At 46.0% G+C, this 25997-nt stretch overlaps 2 protein-coding genes across 2 annotated transcripts in view; one reads left to right on the forward strand and one right to left on the reverse strand.

Annotated features, from left to right (window-relative positions):
* Positions 1 to 3994: 3994 nt before the first annotated feature.
* On the reverse strand, positions 3995 to 14559 carry LOC142564000 (uncharacterized). The gene is made up of 4 exons (XM_075674798.1): positions 7295 to 14559; positions 5339 to 5407; positions 5132 to 5221; positions 3995 to 4460 (listed from the first exon to the last, which is right to left on the reverse strand). The coding sequence occupies exons 1-4, from the start codon at positions 8249 to 8251 to the stop codon at positions 4362 to 4364; spliced, it is 1215 nt and encodes a 404-aa protein (XP_075530913.1). The 5' UTR covers positions 8252 to 14559; the 3' UTR covers positions 3995 to 4361.
* Gr66a (Gustatory receptor 66a) overlaps positions 11496 to 25997 on the forward strand; it is a 29569-nt gene continuing 15067 nt past the window's right edge. Inside the window, exons 1-3 of the mRNA XM_075675451.1 lie at positions 11496 to 11751; positions 19250 to 19512; positions 20478 to 20743. Coding sequence (XP_075531566.1) covers positions 11496 to 11751; positions 19250 to 19512; positions 20478 to 20743 — 785 coding nt within the window. The remainder of the gene's footprint in view (positions 11752 to 19249; positions 19513 to 20477; positions 20744 to 25997) is intronic.

Here is a 25997-nt window from a genome sequence, read left to right on the forward strand (position 1 = left end):
ACGAATTAAAGCAAAAATAGAAGCATTACTGTCAGTCACCACCTAGAGAAACCGTGACGGGTCCAACTTTTCTTTTTGAAAGATACCGTGGCGAAGGAATACGAAAAAAAAACTTAGTTACGTTACGCTTTTAAGCGTTAACATGATTTCCCCTTGTTTCCCAATCTACAGTGGGCATGAGGGGAGGAAAAAACAAGAAGAGCGCATTACCAGACAAAATTTAAGCCTAGATAAGCCAGCCCAACACGTGATCACGTCGCGGTATGTTTTAGTTTCTTCTGAAAAGACAACAGTGGCGCCAGCAACATGGTGCTGCCGCATTCCAACGTTAGAACGAAGACGGTAGACGTATGTGTTGCAATAAACGACCGCAGTAGAAAAATTAAGCAAATCGGTACAAAATGTTCCCAGAGGGGTGCTAATTAACAGAGGCAGTCGCACAGTCTATTGTTTTGGAGATGTGCAACAGGTCTCTCGACAACTTTCTTTATCAGGCAAGGCTTTTAATAAACAGAGTGATCATTTTCAAGTTTAATAGAATTTTTAAAAGTTAACATAATGCTAGTCTTTTAGCTGGCTTATTCAGATAGGCGGACATTACTTTCACGAGAAATCAAGACACATATTCAAATAATTAACAGAAATCCACTAATGATCTGTTGACTTAATTACCTTACTGCACATATTGCAATTTACGAATTGTAGCCAGTGAGTTTACAAGGCGTATTTACTTGGAAAAAATTTCCAGAATGACGCCAGTTCGGAGATATCGTTCCACCGCAGGCCACATTACCAGCCAGCACAATATATAACTTTGGGCTCCGCAATATCATCCACTGAATCTCATAAATATCTTGGCGTAACATATTCAAGAAATCTCTACCGGTCAACCTACGTAACAAACATAGCTAACTACGCGAATCGCGCTTTGTGCTTTCTTCGTAAACACTTCAGACTCGGACCGCCATCAGTGAAATTAATAGCTTATACCTTATATTTGTTCGCCCAAAGTTAGAATACGCATGCGCTATTTGAGACCTTCATTAATCTTACCTATCTAATATTCTTGAATCCATCCAAAATCGCATGGATCATTTTATTGACTCTGTGTATTCTTACCATTCCAGCGTTTCCGATCTTAAGGCGCGTGGTCACCTTACCAACCTTAAATTGCGACGTCTAATATCTAGACTATGCATTTATCGCAAATCATCTAATCCTCCTTTCGAAGTTCCAGCTGTATTGCCAGTTCATCGCTTGTCCAGCCGCACAAACCACACTCGAGCGGTTTACCCTCCCCTAGCGCAAACTGCCACTCATCTTCGCTCCTTTTTTGTGACGATCGACCGCAAGGGACTGAAACCATCTACTTGCAATTGCCGTGCACCACTCCAATCCACATCAATTCAAGGCGGCACTGGAATCTCACTTTCATTGTAACTAAAACCCATTCCGAATGTAATACCCCAAGTGGGGTATTTGAAGTATAATGAATGAAATGAAATGAAATTCTGTCATACTTATAAATATTACCGCATATAATCTATATATAACTGTTCCCTACACTATATTTAGATTATTCATACAACCTTTCTCTACAAATCATGAATGGTTTGCATTACATAGACGTCAACTACTGTAGAGTTTCGCAATTTTTATTTTTCGGTCGAAAGTGCTTGCTTGTCCTTAATTGCCCCTAGAGAATCTCCATGAGGGTTATTTGTTTAGAGGGAAATTTGTTTAGATGAATATATAAACAGACGGTCGAAGGTGTTGGGAATGTCTGAATCTGCGCAAGTCGATATGCACGAGTGAGCACGCCATTTAGCAACTAGTGATCCGTCACATGGCGTGAACACGTACGACTGTCTAAGGAGCATCCACATCAATACGGTATCGCTGCGAATAAAAACGTCAAGTTCGTCCAAAGGAGAAGACTGAAGTGCCCTCGTAAATAGTCAGTCGCACTACGTGGGTGCCCTTATACGGAAGCTAAAGTCTGGAAAACTTTAAGTATGTGAGTGGATAATTCTCACAGGAACACGTCGCTGTTAATGTCGTCGTCTCAGAGAGAGAGCGAGATAGGGAGGGTGTGTGTGTGCGTGCGTGCGTGCGTGCGTGCGTGCGTGCGTGCGTGCGTGCGTGCGTGCGTGCGTGCGTGCGTGCGTGCGTGTTATGATGCTGTTCACACCATACGGGATGAGGGAGCGGCTCGCCTTGGGTGGGACCGTATAGCGTTCTGCTCCTACAGGGGCAGGTCAACTTCTTGCTTTCTTGTGGATCGACGCAGCGCACAGACCGCAGGCACAAATATGCCGCAAGAAAAATTATAGGCAATGACCACAACCGCTAAACCCGATACTTCGCCGTCCACCACCAAAACATCCTCGCCATTTACGCTATCAACAACAAAAGCACTGCCGGAGCTTCAACAATCACAGTGCGGTATTTATTGCATATCCCATCGCTTCAACTGGCAAAATATCTCGGCGAAGAGGAAGCCAAGACTACTGTATTCAATCTATCTCAGTTGCTCAAGGCCTACTTGCGCATTCGGTTTGCGTGCTGCAGCACCGATCATACGTTCGTGGCATGTCTCAGGGCACGCGTAAGCTGCTATTCACCTGGTACTTTTTTTTTAAACCTCCAGCTGCTTTCTTTTCAATCCGGAAAAATAAGAGCATAGCAGCTATCATCAGGCAAAAAAATATATTTTAACATTTCTCAATAGGCTTACCATATTTTGCATTGATGATATTGAGATCATTACTTTAGAAGTTGCTTCATTCCTTATTAAGGCGAGAGCCTTAAGTGGCGTTGCAATGACTCATACCTAAAAAACGCGGCGTCTAGTCGAGTGGTAAAAAATATCATCATCGGCAATGGCTCATTCTACAGTGAGCAAGCACAGATGCAATGACTCATACCCCTGTAAGCAAGCTAAGAAAGCAATGGTTCAAATCCATTTAATGCAGAGGCTACAAGCGCTCGGCAAATTGAAGCGAACAGTGTATACATTCATTAAAACCACCCATACAACACATAGAAGAGCATACGTTTCAGAAAAGAAAATGCTCAAAACAAGCAATCGAACCGTCAATAAAGGCATGCCCCCTCTCAGAAATACGCTACGACCGAGGATGCTCGCCAAGCGAGGAACGAGGTGTGACTTGCGAGGCGGCGGAAGCAAGGAATTCGACCGCGAGTGCTGCTTTCCCCTGCTGAGAGGCTGCAACGTAATGTCAAAGGCAAACGTCATTCGCACGAGTCTGAACCCACTATACGAGCGCGCGACACAGCAGCTAAGCGTCGAAAGCGAGCCGCAGAAGCCAAACTGCGAAAGCAGCAGCGCAACGATGCGAGATGGCAACGTAAGAGAGGTGGCCGAAGCTTTCAGACAACGACTTACCACACGCGTACTTCACGCTGCGGCTCGTTATGTCTTGCAAGAAGTCTGACCCCAGCGATCATATAACTTAATGCATTACCAAGTGTGCAGCAGCCGTTCGGCTTCACGTGTTACAGGATTGTAACGTGCTGCTGAACTTTTTGTTAATTACTCAATTATGCGCTAACATATGGGGCAGAAACTTGCAGACTGACAAAGAAGCTCGAAAACAAGTTAAGGACCACACAAAGAGCCATGGAAGGAAGAATGATAGGCGTAACCTTAAGACACAGGAAGAGAGCGGTACGGATCAGAGAGCAAACGGGCATAGCCCATATTCTAATCGACGTTAAGAGAAAAAAAATGGAGCTGGGCAGGTCATGCAATGCGTAGGTTAGATGATCGGCGGACCGTTAGGGTTACAGAATGGGTGCCAAGGGAAGGGAATAGCAGTCGAAGGACGGCAACAGACTAGGCGGGGTGATAAAATTAAGAAATTTGCAGGCGCATGTTGCAATCGGTTGGCCCAGCACAGGGATAAATGCAGATCGGAGGAAGAGGCCTTCGTCCTGCAGTGGACATAAAATAGGTTGTTGTTGTTGTTGTTGTTGTTGTTGTTGTTGTTGTTGTTAATGATGGTGATGGTGGTGGTGTGATGATGATGATGATGATGGTGATGATGATGGTGATGATGATGAAATCATGCGCTTAGATTTGTCGCCCAGGTAACGTTCTTGTTCGGACAATCCCGATCAATGATTATAATTGCGCTATATACAACACATAATTTTTTTTAAATTACTGAAAATCTTCACAGAAGCAGGTGGTATAGTATATACATATGTATGGCATACCTTCATACTCAACTTGTATCGTGAGACGTCACTCACACAGCACAAAATCGAGAGTCAAAAACGCATTCTGGTTTATTTCTACTTGGCGTATGTTTTCACCTCGACAACACTTCTCTCTGTTACTTCAATACCACTGGCCCTCTGGAGCACTTGTTGGACATCATACTTTCGCTTGTCTGCACAAGCACAACAGTGTACGTGATGACGGAACCCACAATCTGGAAAGCAACAACAACGCTTAATTGTGAGCATGCTTGTACTCCCGTTCACGCTTATGTCTCGTTTCCATGCAACCGTCGGCACTGCAGCCGCCATACATAGGTTTCAAAATATACCATGCTATGTCACAATTTTGTGTATCCAGGTACCCGACGCTAATGAATGCCTGGTGCATTTTGTTAAGCCTAGTGTTGAAAATCTAGATGGCTGGTGTTGGGTTTCAATTTGTCAGCTTCTATTTAATCGTTCCTAGGTACACTGACGGTTATCGTGGTAAGATTTCATGATTACGTAAACATAAGTACTTCCGTTAAATGATTGCCTGAGACCATGTGAAATTTGTGAAGCGGGCTCTCATTGTAAGTAGCCACCTTCCATAGAAAAAAATTCTATACAGCTACGCATAAAGCCACAGTTCTTGAGGCGTATCACAAGTATCATACACTAGTTTCCTGTGTTAAAACATTCCCAACGCGAGTCACATATTTAGCACTCTAGTTAACGTACAAAGAGCGTAATAACTGGCTGAAGGTAACCACTATTAATTTGGCACTTCATATATATGCTTCAAAGCAAGATAACACTAATTTCCGCAACAAACTCCATAGTATAGCATGCTAGTGTTTCTTGAAAACTCGAAGCAGGTGAATACAAAAATCCAGCAACTTACGGTTACAATCAGTGGCAGATTGATGACGAACATACCGCACCCAGTCAAGGAGCCCTGAAGGTCTTCTACAGTTAATATCAGTATATGCAACTGAAAAGATAGAACAATTACAATTACAACAAAAAAGCACCTTGCAAGTGATAAGTAGCAAGAATATATTTCATGGCGTTATGCAACTGCAGTGCGCCGCTTTTATCGTACACGTACCCTATGCGTTGCAGCGTCTGAAAGTGTTTCAAACTTCGATGCTTGAATGATGCTGTGGATGCGAGAAGCCTGCAACAAATTAGAACTTTTCAGCTCCAGTAAAACCGTGCAACATTTTAGTACACCCTTAATAACTCACGACAAGCATGTGTGGCCAGAAACGAAAGTTTGTAGGTACCATCAATTCAAGGGCAATACTTCAAGCACCCTAAGCCATGTAGGTCAGAGAAGCATGGTGACGGCGCAAACGAGTGCGAATAGTTTGTTTGCGTTTCCTCGTCATAACCTTTTCTAAAGTCCATATTCCCTACTGCGTACTGATATCCGGTCAGTGCTCATGAGTATCCTTTTCTCTAGACGAAGTCGCCAGGTTCAAATCCAAAATAATCTATTTTGATCAAAATTTGCTACGAGATGATCATGATTGTACTAATAAAAATATTTGTACGCTTTTCTTTTGTTTGATAGGTTTCTAGACATTGATTCTTTAAATGGCAGCTTTAAATTACACCCTACAGTTGCGATGCCACCAGTCGGACTTTAAACAGGGGAAAGATGAAACCTTGATTTTCTAAAACAGCATTCCATCTCAACATTACGCTTCGACTAAAATAGAAACTGTAACGAGCCCTCATGGCTCATTACTAGACTGTTCACTATGCCTTTAGAAGAAGGGGCAAATGTAGGTGCATATATCGCTCTCGAAAAATAGTGAAGGCGATGCATCCAGCTTCGCAAATGTCCCTTGATCAATTTAACTTAGACAATGCATTCGCTATTGGTGTCGCCAAAAAGACCAAAAAAGGGAATGTTGTACTTAAGGCTACTAAAAACTCGCGAAACATAGCAACTTTCTCACTAATTTACCAAAATTGCATCCGGGCCATCTACGTCCTCGCTTAATTTCCTAACATCTCATGATCTTTGTGTGCACTAAAATGATTGATGATAAGCGCGGTACCTGCAGCATAATGCGGTTACACGGTTACAGGTAGCAAACTGTTCCCCGATATATGCTGCAGAGACACCTCCCGACACTGCAAGTCCACAAATTTGTGTCACAGCAACTTTTGCATGGTTAGACGATGTTCGTTTAATGCTACTGCTATTATAATTCTACAAAGTTTGGATGTGCAATCATTTGATACATTTGTCTACCATGGAAGTTTCATAATATCCATAATAATCCCCAACTTGCAGGTGGTAGCTTCGCATGAAGGGCAAAGCACTGACTCTGATAGCAAGCTTTCACGTAGCGCTTGAACTTCTCGGACAGTTTTCAAACTTTACGTCGGAGCGACGTATTGGCGCGACTCAGCTCTCATGGCAACTGCTGGCAGGAGGAACAGCATCCCGGCAACTACCATGCAGGCGTCTCACAATGCCGCTAGTAGCAATGGAGGCAACTCGATGATGCACGACGTTCATATCAGGAGGAGCTTTCCTAAAGCACTGATGTGTATGGCGTACTCGTTAGAGTTCTCGAAGTGTCATGGCTCAATTTGAGCGACGTCGCGGCGTGTACATTTACGTAGGCGCGCGTGCTGTGTTACGTCACCTTGAAGCACGGCGCTTGCGAGGAGAAGGTCAAACGGCGTTTAGTTTGAAATTTCAGCTCTTTCCGCGGCGCGTAGCGATGCAATTCGTATCAGACAACATCGGCAGCGCACATCGTAAGCACTGCGCCTGTCAGCTCGATATCGCCAGAGCTGGTGACAGGCCGCTAAGCGCCATCTACAATGATATCTTACCGTCGTTTCTGCCTCGCACTTATCATGCCTCGCCCGAAGGTTCACGTGGACAGTCATGACATTGCAGGCGTAAATGTGGTTATCTACTGCCCTGTTTCTTTACACAAAAGCAGAACATCGAGATTAATAGCAACGCGCGTGATAGACTTAAGATTTTCCCTCAAACAAGCTCAGAACTTCGCCTCACGGACGTTGCAGGTCTTACCTCGCGAGTCATGCGGCTAGCGGCCGCCGTCGAGAAGACGACGCCCGCGGCCATCATAACGACGTACGACCAGCTGGACGCATTCTCAGCGACGCCGCCGTTGGAGATGGCCGTGTTGTAGTACAGCATGGCGCAGAGGAAGAACACGCTGCCGCAGTAGTACCACAGCGCCTGGACACCGACGAAGGCGTTGACCTTGCGCAGCAGTTTCTGCAGCTCGACCAGGTTCAGGCGCACGCTCTCCGAAGACAAACCCTTCGATTCAGCACGAGATTCGTTCGCCATCTCAGACTCGAGCCGATCGCTCAAGGCGGCGAAGTACTCGCGGAAGAGGCTCGAAAAGTACACGATTTGCCAGAAGACCATGTTGTACCAAGTCGAGACGAGGAAGCAGCTGGCGATGTAGCACGGTACAAACAGCCTCTTGACATGGTCGCCGTAGCCTCGGAACAGGTAGTAGGCGACCTTTATCTGACCTCTGCGACCCACGACATACTTGAAGGCGTCTATCAGCGTGTAAAGAAGGCAGAGTAGGGTGACCTTCCGGAGACGTCGGCGTACGCTTTTCATGTCCAGTCGGAGGCTTGGTTCTAGCTTGGCCGCCGTCATGACAATGTCGGCAAGCTGCTTCCTCCTGAGCAGCAGGTTGCAAATGTTGAGAATAACCTGACCGTATACAACGAAATAGAGACCACTGCGAGTGATGAATGTGATCTGGTCAGTGCGCCCGTTAAGCCAAAGTACGGTCGCTACGTAGACGAGACCAACGCAGGAACACAAGGCGATGCAGATGACGGAGTAGGCGAGTCCCAATGGTCCCCAAATCAGCCAATAGAGCCTCGACTTTTCGCACTTCCTTCTTCCGCAGATGCCGTTGACAAAAGGGCAACCGGCTATCTTGGCTACGAAAATCATGACGCGAAGACCATAGCAAACGGCGGTAGATGTGCTGTCCATTTTATTTTTCCTTTTTTCGGGAGTGCTCCGCAAGTAAGAATGATTAATGCCGATAAGTTCATCTGGTCCTAAACGTATGTTGATGCATATAAGGGACACTGAGGCCCAAAAAATTTATGTATAGAAACTAACCTGATCAGAATAATGAGGTTAACGTCAACTTACTTGGCCATCTGGGAAGTTAAAAGCACATGTCAGTGCAAAACGTTGTCAATCCGATGTCAAACAAATGGTTCTGCTATAGCGCCGAAAAGCAGCGAATACTTGAATGAAAGCGCTGTCAAACGTACGATAAAGAATGAAGATGGCGAGGACTGCCTATATCTGAAGCTAGAAACCGCTTCGGCTTCGTACGTTGTTGTCCGCACAGCGTCAACGCTCATCACGCGCAAGCAACCTTGAAACACTCGAGTCCATAGTGAAAGTGTATGACATGCGAAAGAACTTGCCTCACTCTCAGAATGCGAACTCTGGTGAATGCAGTCGAGAGCTCAACGATGTCAAACGCTATTGTGCGACTATAATGGCGCTCATAATCGTGGCTCCCAGACACGCAAGCAATGTCTTGTAGGATCGTTGGATTCAGCAGCATTTCGGCTCAATGACGCAGTAAGGCCGGCTTGACCAATGAGGACCGGGGAGTACGCGGCGTCCGTGTCGCTATTGTCACGGTGTTGTCGATCGCTGTCAATACAATGTAAATGTTGTACACGCCCTCGCATAAATGTTCCACTATTGTTTAGGCCTATTCAAGATACATGAATGGATGTTCTAAGAGAATGTCGGTCTCCGGAAGCGTGATCCGATCGTTAAACCATTGTTATTCATGTTGCTGACTCTATGCGAACATCAAAAGGCTTCATTGCTTATTTCTTAGAGCACACCGAGCCTTACTCGACTTTTATTTTTTCGTGTACCTAGCATTCACAGTGGCCACGTCCATATGCCAACACTCTCCAAGCGCATAAGATTTCGGCTCGAATCTCAGGGAGCATGCAACATGTTTATTTTTGTTTTGTTTTTTCACTTCTTCCTTCGGCGAACAGGCCAAACAAACATGCTTTTCTGAGCTTTTTGATTTCCGCAGCTGCTCGGAAGCACCAACTAACTTGAGAGAAATAAAATTTTCTTACATTGTGTGAGTGGCAGAGAAATAAAAAGAACACAGCCTAGCTTTTCTTCTTGTTGCTGTTGATTCCCGCCGCAGTGACTTAACAGCTATGGTGTTGCGCTGCTAAGCACGAGGTCGGGGAATCGAATGCCAGCTGCTACGGCTCCATTTGGATGGGGGCTATATGCTAAAATGCCCGTGTCCCGCACATTGGTGGCAAGTTAATGATCCCTTGGTGGTCAGAATTAATGTAGAGTCCCCCACTACGGCGTTCCTCATAATCAAATCGTGGATTTGCTACGTGAAACCCCATAATTCAATTCAATTCGATAGTTGCTTGTTTCTTTGTTTTGTTGATGCATGGTAATTATGACGGCGTTTCTCATTTCGGCATTCATGACCAATGCAAAGTCAGATTTCTGCACTTTGGCGGAACGGCCCCCTAAACAACAATTATGCGTAGTGTCCAGGCGTTCAGCAGATAGGCACTCCTCAGGCCTCTCATGTATTAAGACGCACTACCAACATTAATAACGGGTTCGTGCAGGGAGTTGGCCTAAGAAGTGTGCAACCAGCCCGCATCTTTCGTCGCCTGACATCCTTTCCGAATTTTTTTTTCTGTTAAGGGCACGCAAATAATCTGCAACCACTCCACAGTCACTCAGCTACAGGAGGAAGGGAGACGCTTGCGTAAACTTTCGACATTTTCTGTGCGCATGGTCTTGTGAGTGATGACAACAACCAGCTCCTCCGCGCCACACTTTTTTCAAACCTAAAGGACAACAATTTAACGAAGTATTTTTACTCGCTTTTTCGCAGAAGCGGGAAAAGGAAATCGATACTGCATGTCACGCTAACTCCGGGGCGCAGACGCGCAAAGAAATATCGATGCAGGTGCTGCTAACTTAAGACGGATGGTCTAGCCGTGCAAGCGGCGCAAGGCATGCAGTGTTCCATACCTCCTGCTACCATGATGAATAGGGGATGGGTGTGCTGTCGCGTAGTAGCGCTTCTATGAAATACGGCGCAGTCATCATGAATCCAGAAGCCCTTGAAACAATCTTACAACAGCCCACGGCGTCTTATGTAAGGCCTGGAAGTGTGTGAGGTGGATTACACAAGAGGCTAGGTGATGAGTCAAACGCTTAAGCTTAAGACATAATTTGAGTAACTTTATTTTTGAAGCGCGATAAGGCACGTCTTCAAGCCTATTGCGGTGAATCATAAGTCCATCGGCAAGTAGCAGGTAAGGCGCTGGCGGTGAGAGTAATCATGCGACTCTGTGCTAACAAGGTAGCCCTACTAAAACGAGTTCGAGTTAGTGAACTCGGTTTCTGAAATACTGCCCCGAACAAGCTGAACGTGTTGTCTAGAGAATTCTTTAGAAATTTTTCCTATTTTCAGCTAAACATGAGGCCTTTTACACTAGATTTCGAAGAAACTTTGAAGGGATATTACATTTTCTAAAATGCTGCCAGTACTTACTCATAATCATTTATGGCAGGGCTGCATTACTTTGCCTTGCCTTATGCAGGAGCACCATACATGCACGGTAAACCATGTCACTATGTTTGCCGAGTGCCTGTGGAATACATGCAACCAAAATCTTTAATGCCAATCTCTTGCATGCTTATTCTGGTCACAGAGGCGTAGCCGATGTCGCTTTAGCATCTCACATCCCTTTTGAGCAATATCGTACGAAGGTTCCCTATGACTAGAAGGGCCTTGAAGATGTTATTTCATTGCGTTACCCGTTCCCGCTTTCTTTTCCGAACAGCACAGTGGGTGGGGTCTCCGTGGGACTAGAAGCTCTTATTTCATTCAGTCGCACCCCTTTAATTTGAGAGCGATAACTCAAACCCGTGGAACGAGCGCGAACTCTGCGATGCAATGTGCCGTATAGCCACAGTAAGAGACCAAAAGTCAATTTGACATAAATGTTTAAAGAGCACCAGTGTCGACTTGACTCAATATGGCGCTTCGTATGTGAGTCTTCCAAAGTGGGCCGTACTTAACCCAATCGCCATTCCCCTTACCCATATTCAGAAAATGACCCCTAGTCAGTATTTAAATCTGATTCGCTGTCTCAGTCTCTATGTGTCTAATAGCCCATCTCTAAGTTTTCTTACAGGGATGTGGTCGTGCAAGCCAATGGTGGTTCCCCTGGTACACAAGAGCCCAGTTCCAGTGAAATCGCATCTGCAGGAGTCGTTGTTGCAGGCCACCTGCCACCCGTTCTACGCCGGTTTTCGCCTTATCGCTCGCATGCAACGCCTGATAGGATGCTGCTTCCTGGAGAACATCGGCTGCGACCACTCCGAAGACGTGAGAGCCCGGAGGTTCAGCCTGTACCTCCTCTACCCACTTTGCATATGGATCCACCTGCTCAGTAAGACTGTTATTCCCTAAAACAGTTTTTAGAACCTTAGTCGTGTCGATTTGTCTCATGGCTAACACCCTTATGTTTAAGCCGACATAATACTTTGTTGTACATCGCAGAGAACTCGAACTGGACCTGCGGTGAGCGAAATCGTCGAAACAGTGTAAAAACGAGCTTTTCCTCCCTCCAGGTTACGTGTCCTCACGGATCGATCATAAACTCAAGGTTAAAATTCTTTATGTGGCACTCACACTTGCCATGCCTTTTTTGCCATAAACAAGCAGTGACTGGAGCCACCTTCCCGCCTCCATCGCTGCAATCGAAGACCCTGCCACCCTTAAAGTGGCGATAAACAATTTATCTTTAGAACACTCCTCTCTCTAATACCCTCGGACTCTGAGAGCATGAAAATAAAAATAAAATGAATAAATTATTCTGTATAAAATCAAGGGGGGGGGGGGGGGTCGCTTCGACATGAACAATGCAAGAGTTTGAGACCGATAGGTATTACAATTTATGTCTGCCCTATTTGCGCATTATGTTGCAGCTACCATCGTGTTTATATGTCACAAGAGGTCCCCACAAAAGACGACTTATCTTGTCCCCATCCACAAATTGAGCATGTTAGCCGTGATACAAAAGAAGCGCCATACATACACTCATAAATGTGTTAATTGGTTAAATGGCTTAGTGCGTACGGTTTTCATACAGAGGTTTTCTTTAAATGCATTAGCATCCTTGATGTGCTTCACGGACTTTCCGGGGCCAAACTATCTATTTATATGTCTATCTATCTATTGTATACGTTGTGTCTAACCATTTTCCCGCCAGCTTTAGTCTCTGTGTAATACATGGTCGAAGGGTTGGAGCATCGGGCTGCCTTTGCTGAGGGAACAGGATTGGAAACCAAGCGTCGGTCACACTTGAGTCACTGAGTATGTGACAATGTGCACATATGTGCCGCTCATTAACGAACCTCTTTCCTGCCAACACGTGTCACTGTAGACGCGTGACTGGGAAGGTTACGCTCTCCAATGAGACTCTTTGACCCCGACTCGGAGCATGGGGCGATTGCGAGTCGGTCTAAGCGGGTCTTCAGTGATGCACTTTGATGGCAACATAGGCAGTTGGATATGTGCCGGTAGATGGGTGTCGCTGTACAATAACAAAAAAATCTATGCAGATCCCACGCACTGTGGGAATCGATGTAAGCGAAACTTTCCGTGCTGGATGCTTAGATTGACAAAATAAGCGGTGATATTGACTGCTAAAGCTTAACTTCCTTAACGTTTAGTATAACACGAGAGTGATGAGTTGATGTGAAGCATTACTTTGCGTGCGGTACTTCTATGTGTCAACGTAGTGCACAGAAAAACAGGGAGAGGCGTTTGCTTGAGGCGTTGTTGTGCGCCATATTTCATAACCTCTGAGAGGATTGAGCATTGTCATTGCCTCACATGACACATCCCACACTGGCAGAAGTACTAAACTTGAATTGGTTTATGGAGCTGTACGTGCCAAAGCCACAATCGAATTACGAGGCACGCCATAGTGGCGGGCTACGGATTACCTTTGACACTGTGATGTTCTCTAACGTGTCCCGAAATGTAAGTGCACGTGAGTTTTCTATTTGCGCCTCTGTCCAAATTCGGCTGCCGCGGATGGTTGGATGGATGTTATGAGCGTCCCCTTTGGAACGGTATGGTGGGTTGCGTCGCGCAGGTCTTCCTATCATACTGCATAATGTCCTACCTAGGTTAAAAATAAAACAATAAAAAAACGCACGTATAATTCCCATAAGCAAGTTTTCTGACCCCCTATTGTGAACTTTGTTTTTGTACGTCTCCGTTTTTTGTCGTCTCCCTACTTTTGTTCCGCCAATCTTCCAATCGCCTCTTACTAATTTCTATTCCTGACATGTTTACTCTCCCCCTGCTCTCGCCGAACCTAAGGGCTTCAAGGAGTCCAGTGGTGCCTAAATCGACCGCTGGGCAGACATCTTGGCATTCTAATAAAACATGCTCCATTGTTTCCCTAGTTTTACCGCAGCAAGCACATGCTTCTTCTGCCTTCTTATATCTCGCTTTATAGGTGTGTGTTCTAAGGCATCCCGATCTCGCTTCGAAAAGTAATGAGCTTCCCTTTGAGTTTTCATCAATTGTTTCTTGCCTAATTTTGTGTTTTCCTCCTAAGTATTTACTCACGGCAGGCTTCTTTTCCATTACCGCCACCCCTGAGATTATTTCAGCCTCTCTGACTTTCCGCTTGACGTTCTTTGTTGCTGTGTTGCTCACCCTACAGGCCGCATACTTGCTGGTAAGCTTCCTAGTTCTTTTGCTCCACTGTGAATCAACATTTTTTTCTGTACAAATACCTCAACACTCTCCCAGCCCATTTAATTTCTTCCATATCCTCCTCAGGCGTTCTTCATACTCAATTTTATTGCAAGCTTCCCTCACTTCAAAACTAGTCCAGCCCATACCACCCTGCACAGCTTCATTTGTAGTCTTCCCGAGAGTGCACAATGCGAGGCGTCCAACTGACCTTTGGTTCCCATCGAGTCCTGATTGTACCCCAGATTTAAAGCAAACGACCCCATTTCCAAATGTAAGTCGTCGAATCATTACACCTTTCCCGATACCCCGGAGCACCTCGTACCTATTGTATCCCCATGGCTCTCAGTGCTTCAGTATGGCTGCATTTCTCTTCCCCTTTACTGTTATTGTTCTTTCCTGTGTTTCCATATATCTATTGCCTTCGTTTATTCATATACCAAGATATTCATATTCTTCTACGCGATGTATTTCCTGGTCCTGTATTTCCTGGTCCTGTATTGCCGCTGTCTGTTCACTGTTTTCATTGGATATCATAACACCTGATTTTCTAACACTAAATTTCAAACCTAAATTGTTGCCTTCCTGTCCACAGATATAAGCCAGACGTTGCAAATCACTTTGCTTATTAGCTAGCAGCACAATGTCGTCCGCATAAAATAAACCTGGGAGTTGCTGCTGTACTACTGTACCCGCCTGTTTGTATGAGAGATTAAACCCGATATTACTTCCTTCTAGCGCCTTCTCCATCCTCACAATGTACATCATAAACAGCAGTGGGGATAAAGGGCACCCCTGCCTCAGTCCCTTGTTGATGTCAACTTTATCCTCGCTCCTCATCCCTTCCCATTCAACGCAAACGGTATTTTCTAGGTAAATCTCTCTCAAAAGCTGTAGACAATCGTCGCCTAAGCCTTCCCCTTCTAGAATATTTCACAAAATGTTGCGGTATACGTTGTCATAGGCTCTTGTAATGTCTATAAAGGCCACATATAACGGTCTGCTTTCTACTCTTGATATTTCAATACACTGAGTAAGAACAAATAAGTTATCATCCAAACGCCTACCTATTCTGAAGCCATCCTGAAGTTCTCCCAAAATGCCATTATTCTCTGTCCATGCTTGCAGATTTAATTCCATTATCTGCATTGCTAACCTGTAAATTACCTATGTAATGGTCAACGGTCTATACGAGTGAATCCTATCTTTCTTCTCTTTACCTTTATAAATTAAATTCATTCTACTTTGTCGCCAACTGTCTGGTACTCTTCTATATATTTAAGTGTTTTCCACTGCTTCCACCAGTGCTTCCTTACTTTTTGGTCCTAGTTCATTAATCAGCTTAACGGGAGCCTCGTCTAGCCCAGTGGCTGTGCGCTTAGAAATTTTCTCTTCGGCTTTCTTCCAATTGAAATTCGTCAGCAGCAGCTCCTTTTCCATCTGGTTCTCTTTCATGCTCTCCTTTTCTTCAAATACAACCTCGTCATTGCCTTGGCAAGATTCGGCTGTTATTTTTCATATGTAATTTAATTCCGCTTCCCCTTCCAGTTTTTTTCTGTCTTCGTCTAGGATATCTTAAGAGGCTAATGGCTTATGTGGCGACGCCTAGGGAGCTACAGAGGGCATCGTGCACATTAGACGCGGTGGGGTGAAAACGAGTTTCTCCCGTCGCCTTTCCTCTCTGACTCGCTCCCAACATGTATACACACCCTCTGAACCACCCACAGAAGTGGTGTGCCGGACAGCAGTAGCCATAGCAGCCACATCATCATCAGCAGCAGCAGTAGTGGTGGGAAAGTCGAAGGAAGAGGCAAAGAAAGCTTCACTTTAAAAGGTCCCTTAAATTTCTCCGATGCTGGGCGGAATCGAGTCCACGTCGCAAGGGTTCCTCAAGGACAGCAACCCCACGATTTAGCAGGCTGCGCCACAAAAGCACTGGATGTGTGCCACTTTTCAATGAACGTCTCGCCAGCTTGGGTCACTGAGTATCAGCCACTGTATGTGCGACAATCCAGGGAGCTATTCTCAGCGTTCGCAGGCGCCAGTGCACCACGCCGCGCTTCTCCTCTCGGAGGCCATGCGTATACTTTTCGGCATCGCCACTAGATGGCACAGCGTCTCCAAAAAGAAGCGCGAGAGAGGAACCTTGCTGCCGCACGACGCGTTTCTCGGCTTTCGCAGGCACCTGCGCGCCATGCATTTCGGAGGCGACGCGCAGTCTTCGATGTGGAGCTGCAAGATGGCACCGAGTGTTCTTAAAGAAGCACGAAAGATTAGTTCCACGGCAGTACGTGCCTCATACGTTGTGTCGCTATGTGATTCAATGCTAATCGCATTACCGTCAACAGTCATTGTGAAATGAGTTCTGCAGAATTTTAATAAGGCTACCAGGGGCACACGGTGGTCTAATTGCTTTTATTTCTCAACCCCTGTGAAAATTTTGAGCGGCAAAGTAGAGAGAACAAAGCCACTGAAAAATGGCGAGGTTTGCTGACCAGCACGCTTAGCAAGCAATCTTGTGTTAATTCGATCATGTACGGAATGCTATGCACAGAGTGCATGATAGACACATAGCACACGTAAAACGCCACAACACAAAACTTACCAAAGTGAAACTACTCCGTTAAAAAAAAATGGTTTCCGATCCACGCTGTGAAGGTGGTTGGCCAGCGAAGCTGTGGTATCACCTGATCCGATATAACAATGTGACGCAGCTTTGAGCTGGGTCGGACCGAGAATGAGCACCACGCCGTTGTGCACATTGACGTCGCTGTTCGTTTCGTCGCTCATCGTATTCGCGCTGCTCTTCAGGCGTCCTAAGTGTGCGTGGCTTGCTTTGGGCAGGAATCGCTCAGTCCTGCCTAGCCTGAACACGACGCCTTTGTGCATGTGGTCGTTGCTGTCCCCGTCACCGTTCATCGTGTTCACGCTGCTCTTCGGGAGTCCTAACTATGCGTGGCCTTTCCAAAGCACTATCAGAAGACAAATGAAATCAGTTGTTAGGCGGGTTCTTCTTTTACACATGAAAGTGTTATGACGTCATTCCCTGCTTTGTACGCTACCGTTGCCGCTTCCTGGCAACTGCAGATCATGCAACCATAATCTATACCAGGAAACACTTGTAACGAACGCTAATCGGGAAGGCGATATTTCTGGTTCTCTATTGTTCTTGTCCTCGCACGGCCGGCGCCGCCGCTACCTCAGATGATGATGGTGATGATTTACTGGAACCCCCTTTAAAGAGGGACGGTGACAAACAGTCATCTAGCCTGCTTGAGTTACTCACGTATACTATACACACTTTTCGTTCTAGCATTTTTGTATACAGCCCTTTAATCCTTTCTCTCCTCCTCAGAATTTCTCTATCCACCTTGCACCACTACTTTTGCCTGCAATGGATCTGGTCGTATCAATCTCTTCCGTGCTTCTTTTTTCGCTGATACTCTGAACGTCTCTTGCTTATCTCGACTGCTGACCGGTTGATGCTTCCGTCCACCTTAAATCCAAGCGCTTCTGGAAGGTGTACGTCACCTACGGGTACCAGTTGGAGAATCCATTCGCACTCCATGAAGATCTGGGGAGCGGTCTCCAAATTTTTGATGCAGCATACGCATGCCTCATTTACTTGCGAATTTTTCCTCCGGTATGCTTTGGTCCTTAACCAACCAGCTCGAGCTTCAAATACCGTACAAATTCTCCCTTCTAAGTTCTTTCTTCATATTCTTGTAAATCTCCATGGTCATTTTTGTTTCCATTTTTGCGTCCATTTCAATGTTCTTTGTTTCTCTCACTTTCAATTACCCTTTACATGGCCGCCAACTTTCTTGACCTCATCCTCCATTCTCTGTCCTTGTTTTTCAGGTACGGATACTTGTGCACTTTAGCCGTCCATTTATTTTCATCCTTGTTCCTTAGTCTTTCTTCAAAACAAATTTTGCTCTGCGCTTATCTGACTTCAAACGAGGCCCAACCCATGTCCTCCTGCAGTGCCTCAGTTGTCTTCATGGCTGCTAGTGTGTCATGCGAATGTAGACGCTTTAAACTTTTCTACGAGACATTCACAAAGTAGAACCCTTTCAGTATAAAGTTTATTGGGAGGCAAGTGGAAAAGAACGTGGCGGCCATAGAATGTATAACGCCCACTTATGGTTAAATATTAATGACAGAGACACTATGTGCTGGTTCTGACTCGGAAATAAGATTATTTGGAAGTTTATCCAAGCCTTGATTTTCCTGACTGAAACTAGGTGTTCCCGCGGCACCTTCGACAAAATTATGCCCTTTTCTAATTAACACGTTATATTTAATTAAATGGTAACCCACTTTACATGTAGATGCGTCTCTGACGTTTCATTTAATGTTTTTGGTATGTTTGTGTAGGCGCACTTAATAGTATTCCAAAATAAATCCTCACTGTAGCACACTCAAATGCCACCGCGTAACGGCCTTATCAAAGGAGAGTGCAGTACCTGAAGCTTATGGGCTTTTTTATATGGGACCGGACATAAGTCCTAGTATCCGGGAAATCGTATGACTCTATCAATGCTATACACAGGTTTTTTTCTTCTGTCATTCTGAAATGGTTCATCGAAAAAACGCATCGCGGGTGCCTTTGGTTCATTACTGCGCTTCATGCTTGCTAGCTCGCGAACTTCTTCTAGAGCATTCACGGTGCGCGCTCACAACTAATTTTTGTCTAAATTCTAAAACGCATAAATACACAACAATACTTTTATGTATGAGCATGTACCTTGGATGATGCTCTGAGAAGTGCCATTCGCTATACGTAACTTTTATATTAAAAAGTGCGCGCAAGCAACAGACCTTTATCGGTAACTTATTCTGACGCGGTATTTGACCAGAGAGATCATGACATTTTTTTTCCAGTAACTGTCTATTTTCCCCTTAAGTGCTGGCGTAAACATGATGGCAGTGGCATAATGATCACGAAAGCTGTTTTGTACGTGCTCCCTGAGCCCAGAAACGTTTCGAGCGTGTCATATGATTGACAATATTGCCACGAGAGGCCAACACTACAGTTCTGTTCTCAATTACGTCATACGGAGATATTGCCCGTGAAGGCGTGCGCTGTGTTAGAGCTGCGTCTTTATTTTTATTTTTCATTTCCGCCCCGATAAGTATATGTGTGTGTGATTTTTTTTTTACTTGTTCAGCTGTGGGCATCGTTCTATTGGTGGACGCCGAGCAGCACAAACACCGCGTTCAGGACACAGTGCGCTTGAACGAGGTCATCACGTTCGCCTGCGTGCTGACGCTGAACTTCGAGGTGGCGCTGAACAACGTGCTGCTGCTGTTCCGTGCTCCCGACCTCGTCGAGCTACTGCGCATGTGCAGCCTCATCGAGCTGCACGTCAACGTGCCGACATACAGACTGCGAGAGGCCGTGCGCTCCGCCTGGAATATCATCGCCTTTCAGGTGACACCACCGATGCCACCCGGGTTACGGGTGCGCTCGTGTTGCTTTGCGCGAGTGTCCTGAATTTTATCAAAAAACAAGGCGATGCAGTTTTGTCCAATGCACGAAGCAATACGCCCCTGCGTAAACCGCTGTTATGAATCTTGGCTAGTAAAGATTACCGCTTTGCCTCAATCCTCTGGCTCTAATAGACACAGTAGTCATTGAAACTGCTCGTGCGTGGCGACGCTGTTCTCGGCGGCTTTCTCCCACATCGTCCTATCAGTCACTCCACTAGCACTCACATTGATGTCGATACGTTCCTCGTCATTGCTCATTTGCGTAAAAATGATAGAAATTGCATGTTTTATCAGGGGCACAAATATCTTGGAAATGTGCCTTAATCGTACACGTTAATTTGATGGCAGTGCAAATTTAGTCTCTCGCTGCCATGAATACAATACCATAGTAATTATTTCCCTAAAACCACTTTAATTATTGGCTGACATGATTCTGCTACTTAGGGACTGCGGTAAGGTCTTAAAATATTGTAGTGTAAACCTAGTGTAAACCTTCCGTGGTGCAAGCAACTATAGCGCCATTCAGACGGCAAGATGGCAAGCAAGAGTTTTATTTGAGCATATTTCTTCTACATTGGGCCCTTCCTTTCAACGTAGCTTTCGCACCGATCCTGCCATTTTGTGCGTCAGCTTGATCGCCGCCTCAGCTTGCCAGTAGCGCCGGTCCTGTCGTTTGTGTTATTCTTCTGTCCTGGTCTATTGCGCCTTGCTCTTTGCTTATGCAAACAATCAATAAATCGGCGCCAGGTAAACAAGCAAGCTTCTGAAAAGAGCTTCTGCAATGATGGCATCGCGCGGATGCTTTAGGGAAATGCCATTCTTGGCAGAGCTCCAGTGATGGCGCCTGCCTGAGCGCCATCCAGCTGGAACGCCATTCTTAACCGATATAAGTTGTCTCTTGTGCAGTTAGCCGACACCGCACTGAACATGGCCTTGGACGTCTACGCGGACTTCGGTGCTCTCGTGCTGGTGGAGAGAGGCCGCCAGCTGAAGCCGTTCCCCATGGCAGTCCTCGTCAGCTATGGCTGCGTGGGCATCGTCTTCCTGGCCGGCCATGGCCTCAGCGTTCGGGTCCTGCTCACGTATTGCTCGAGGTCGATCGTCCTCTACGTGAACTGCATACGCACGAACTTGGACCGGAGTCTCCGCTCCCGGGGCGTACCGGAAAGCAGGTGCTCAAAAGTTCCCAGTCACGTGACAAGCTCACAGAAAAGCACTGGCTGCTTAGAGAGAGCGCAGGACGAGTTTACTGACATGTCATATGGCCTTCCTCAGGGGAGACTATTAAAAGAAAAAAACACCTTCAACTTTCAGTAATAATGCTAATGGGACCGATCAATGGGTTAGCCGACTAGAGTAGCAGTGCATGGTACAAGGCAAACCGAAGTACAGGACGAAGATCTAAAATTGTTTCACCCGCTTCTTTTGTTTGCCCTGTCCCGTGCGCTCCTACTCTACAGAAGAACTTCTGTTTGGCCTAGTTGGTGTTAACTGCATGTCATATTGACCCATAATAAAATACAAAGACGAAGAGAGAAAAACACAAAACGACACGAGCGGTAACTTTCGACTGATTTATTCACGGCAACACGTCGCAATATATAGACACATCTGACATGCGCAGAACGCATCAGCAAGTCCACTCATCAGCCTAGTGGAGCAACTAATCAAAGAAAACTATCTCCGATTGAAACAGCCTAATGGGGGTATCGCTAACACAGCCTTCGCTTTTCTTTGTTATATGATGTGCCTCCGTCAGTTCGCGCGCTGTCTGGTCCAGGCTTCTCCCCAGAATTCTTATCTCCAGGAAACGTGGTTCGCAGGCGCAGTCCTTGCAGTGCGCACGCATGTGCGCCAATCCGTCTTTGTTTACCTTTTGTTTATGTTCCCTGGCTCGATCATTCAGACACCGCCCCGTCTGTACTATTTAAGGCTTGCCACCCATCATAGGGATATTATGCACAACTCCTACATAGCATTTGGCGTACGGCTTGACATGCTTCTTGCCACAGCCTTGCCTTCTTTTAGGTTCACTGGAAACGCGAGGGCAGAGCCGCGCCTGCATAATATACACTGAAAAGACAAGGGTGCCTTCCACATTCGTTAGGCTGTGGGTAACCAAGTTAACATGAGGTACCACTTCAGCTCCTATAAGGTGTTAGTGGTCATCCTCACTTTTGCTTTGCTCCTAGAACCATTTACCACCTGCACGAGAGTTTGCCCCACTAGCGTTATTAGAGAGCTTTAGAATAGGGGCCCTAATCGTTTTGGGGCCGCAAAGAAATAGCGTCGAAGCCACTGCGCATGCGCAAGACGCAAACTGCGTTTGAGTTTTGCGTTGGGAACGCTATTTCACCGATTTAGCGGGAGCCCAAATAGCGGCCCCAAAAGCTTTGCGTCAACAAACGTGGCGGCACCCACCGAAACGACGGCTCTAACCTAGCACCAAACTGGGTTTGATTCGCGGCAACGCGTGAAGTTCGCAAGCTAGGAGAAGTGACTGCGGTTATCGCTTTCTCTCAACTAGCATGTGTTATGAAGATTGGTTCATTAGACACCACTGATTCCGAATTCGATTGTGGATTTTATGGCTCGTAGGCCTAAGACGGTAAGCTTGGCTGGGGAAGGCACGTAAAGTTGGTTTTGTTGCTCAAAACTAAGGGCAACTAATTGTTTGCTGCTTGAAGAATAACCGCTAAATTGTAATTAAACGCGAATACACGCAAGTCAAAATTACTATTCCTATCATAAAATGGTATATTTTATTTAATTATTTCTAATAGTTTTTCTTTGACGCCGTAGTGGCGCTGTCAGCGCAAGACGCTACCTGCAAACGCAAAGCCCTATTCTAAAGCTCTTCACTCCTGCGTGCCCCAACGCTAACAGCCGCAAAGCTCTTTGGGGCCCCAAAATATTGGGGCCCCTATTCTAAAACTCTCTATTATCGAGTCAGGGAACGTTGCTGTCTGAAGGCGGGAAATCTGTTTATCAAATGCAAATACTACTCTGTGCGCACGACTTCCGGAGAGCTGGATTCTAAATAAATCATAACAACTCCCTGTTTTACAATCTTTGACGGGTAGGAGTCATATGACACCAACTCTTTCTGTGCCCGAAGGAAATACTACCAGCACGCATGGCCCTGAGCGCCTATGCGACATTCATGGGACATGCCTATGCGACATGCCTATTCGCCTATGCATTACCTTAAGCGACATTAGACGGCTACGAAAAATTTTTCGTGCCGAGTTGCGGTGGCAAATCAGACAGCTCCAATGACTGCCTTCGCATCACATGCTTTGTCAGAAACACAGAATGGCACACCGAAAAGGATCTGAAGTCTGCTAGTCGTGCTTCTAATCGGTCTGCGGAGTATTACGGAAAACACATGATTGGTCATTTTCTTAGAGCATCCAACGGTACGAGAATAGGTCAGGAAAAAGCAAGTAAGCCATTGGTGTTGGGCAATGCGAGCATCCCAGAAGATGTGATCGCCTTGCTTGAGGGAAAGACCAAAATGCAGCGTCGAGCATCAAGTTCTTGCCCATGCACCGGCTCCTCTGAACAGACTAGTGGCGAAGAAAACTCCGCAGGACTAGCACGACTGGTGGCCGTTGGACGTTGTTGACTGTCTTAGCAAGAGCGTTTCTAGGCCGCCTTCTAATCGAACTGTAGCAGCCATGCATAGGACTTTGATCTTTTGTAAGGATAATGAGCTTGTAATTTTAGGAGCAGGCAAGGAGGGGTGATTTGTAGTGCTGCCGAAGGGTATTTTTGGCGTTAAAGCCTCCGAGGTCTTGAAGAATTTTAAACCTATTAGAAACTGCGAAGTTAGAGTAAATAGCAGGGTTGTGAGAATGTGAAAGCCCTCTAATCTGGATAGACTTGCTAGGAAAATCAGTAGCACTTCGGGCATAGCGCTAGGTGTTTCCTTTACTGAGAAGACACACAAGCCCGGTAATCTGTTCAGGAGAATTGCTAGCGAGCGTGAAACGTTGCAGGTTCAAGTTAGCCACTTCATATTAAAGAGTTTGGAACCACTTGTTATAACGGACTCCTTTTTTACTAAAAGCTCAGACGGTATTGTTGACTTCCTTAGGCTTTTCAGGCAGATCCACAGGCTTTTCTGTGGATCTGCAAGAACTTCCTCACATCAAGAACAACACAGCGTTCGCATTCCTCTCCAGGACAGACGCTGCAAGGTAGCTTTGTCATCTGGCGCGCGAGCTCTCTTTATCAGAGTGGAGCACCCCAAATATAAGGCGTACAAGGTTGCACGAACTGAACACTTCGCTCCAACTCCGACCTCCACCCGGGCTTCACCGAGATGAGGCGTCGCTTCTGTACCGTCTGTGGCTGGGAGTGGCTTTCACGAAGTCGTACACTGCTTTGATTGGACTGACCGACAGTGCTGCATGCGACGTCTGCGGCGTAGAAGAGTACATCGAACATTTATTGTTCAGTGTTATCGATTGTAGTCGGAAAGACAAGCATTATCTATCGTATTGCGACGAATGCACGATCGACCATTGTCTATTCAGTTGCTGCTGTAAGACCATCCTCATCACTCGTCGGCCCACAAGGCTGTGGAAGCACCTTTGTCTTTTTACAGGGCGACTGGCCTATGTGAACGCCTTTGACTCGCTCAGGCCCTTCGCGTACGTGCGCGAGCTCAAAGCGGCTTTCCTCCTTTTCCCTTTCCTCTCTCTATCTCATATTTATATTCCCTCTTTCCCCCGTCTCCCACAGTAGTGTAGCCAACCAGATGCATTTCTGGCTAACATCCCTGCCTTCTCTCTTTATTTCCTCCTTCACCTATAAGACCGTTCTTTATGTCATTGCGGATACCGATCTGTTTGTTGCGGTCAGGATGTGCATTGAAGAAAATTGCATAATTTCCTTCCAGAACGTGGCTGGTATCTCCGTGGAAGATTTTTAACGCTGTTAGAATCCTTGTCTTTACAGCACTTTTATCAGTTTTGACAAAAAGCTTTCTGAAGAGACGTGGAAACTGCATCGGGTTGTGCATTTTGCTGCTTCTGTGTAACATTTTTCTAGCTACAAGAGGCACGGCTCTTCATGAGGCGTGTGGGGGTCGTGTGCTTTTAAGCATTTTGAAGGGTTTGGATATAGGCATAACTTTTTTGTTCTTTTATTGGGCAAGGCACTCTCACAATTTGTGATAGCTTGTTAATCATTCTTGTACAACTCTGTAAACGTCTTTCTTTTACTCACGAGCTTCAAGTTTAGAATTCCCTGCATTTCTTATACCTAAGCATTTCCTTTGGTAGATGTCATGCGTGCTGGCAGTATTTCCCTCGGACACAGAAGGGTTTGATGCCATATGACTCCTTCCAGTCAAAGATTGTAAAACGGGGTGTTGCTATGCTCTGCTGAGAATCCAGCTCTCTGGAAGTCGTGCGCTCAAATGATTCGGCTTGCATTTGACAATCAGATTTCCCGCCTTAAGACGGCAAGTCTGCCTGACTCGATAATAACGCCAGTGGCGGAAACCCTCCTGCAGAAACAAAAGGTTCTAGGAGCAGAGCAGGGGTGACGACGACCACTATAGCCGTAAGACCTGAAGTGGTAACTTATGTTCACAGGGTCACCCACAATCTAACAAGGTGGCAGCCATGTATGACTTCCACTTGGCTTTTCAGCGCATCTTAAGCAGGCTCCGCGCTGCCCTTGTACGTCCAGTGAACCTAAAGGAAGGCAAGGCTGTGGCAAGAAGCATGTCAAGCCATATGCTGAATGCTATGTAGGAGTTGTGTACGAAGTCCCCATGACTTGTGGGAAATCTTACGTAGACGATGAGAAACGGAAACAAGGTAAAAGCGGGAGCCAACGTTTCGAAAAACGGGATTGTCTTTTACCGCGAAGCTGTTCATGGCTAAGTTCTGCCGGATCTCGTCACCGTGTACATAGACCAACAATTTTTCATGCGTGGGCCGATCCACAAGACAGCGCAATGCCGGGCCGATCCACGGCGGAGGTGAAGCAGGCGTTAAGCACTCCCCATACATGGGCCAATCCCGAAGATAGTGCAATACCGGGCCGACCCGCGGTAAAGGTGCAGTTCGTCATTAAATGGCTCACATTCACAGCTTCGCTGGTCGTCTTTCTTCACAGGGTTGAAGAGCACTAAATTTTTCAAAGCTTTTTCTTTCCATGTCTTTTTTTCCTTGAGAAAGACACGCCCACTTGTCGACACATTGGCCCCCTCTTTCATCTTGTTCTCGTTTTGGTCATCGTTTCGAATTTCCATCTCCCACCTCCCCCGTGTTTTCCCAAGTCTTAGATAAGGCAGACAGAGTGGTGCCTGAATGATCGAGCCAGGGAACATGTGCAAAAGGTAAAGACAAATTAGCACACCTTGCTTGCGCACTTTAAAGACTGCGCCTGCAAACCGCATTTCCAGGA

The sequence above is a fragment of the Dermacentor variabilis genome, chromosome 11 (assembly GCF_050947875.1).
Source record: "Dermacentor variabilis isolate Ectoservices chromosome 11, ASM5094787v1, whole genome shotgun sequence".
In the NCBI taxonomy this organism is placed as follows: domain Eukaryota; kingdom Metazoa; phylum Arthropoda; class Arachnida; order Ixodida; family Ixodidae; genus Dermacentor; species Dermacentor variabilis.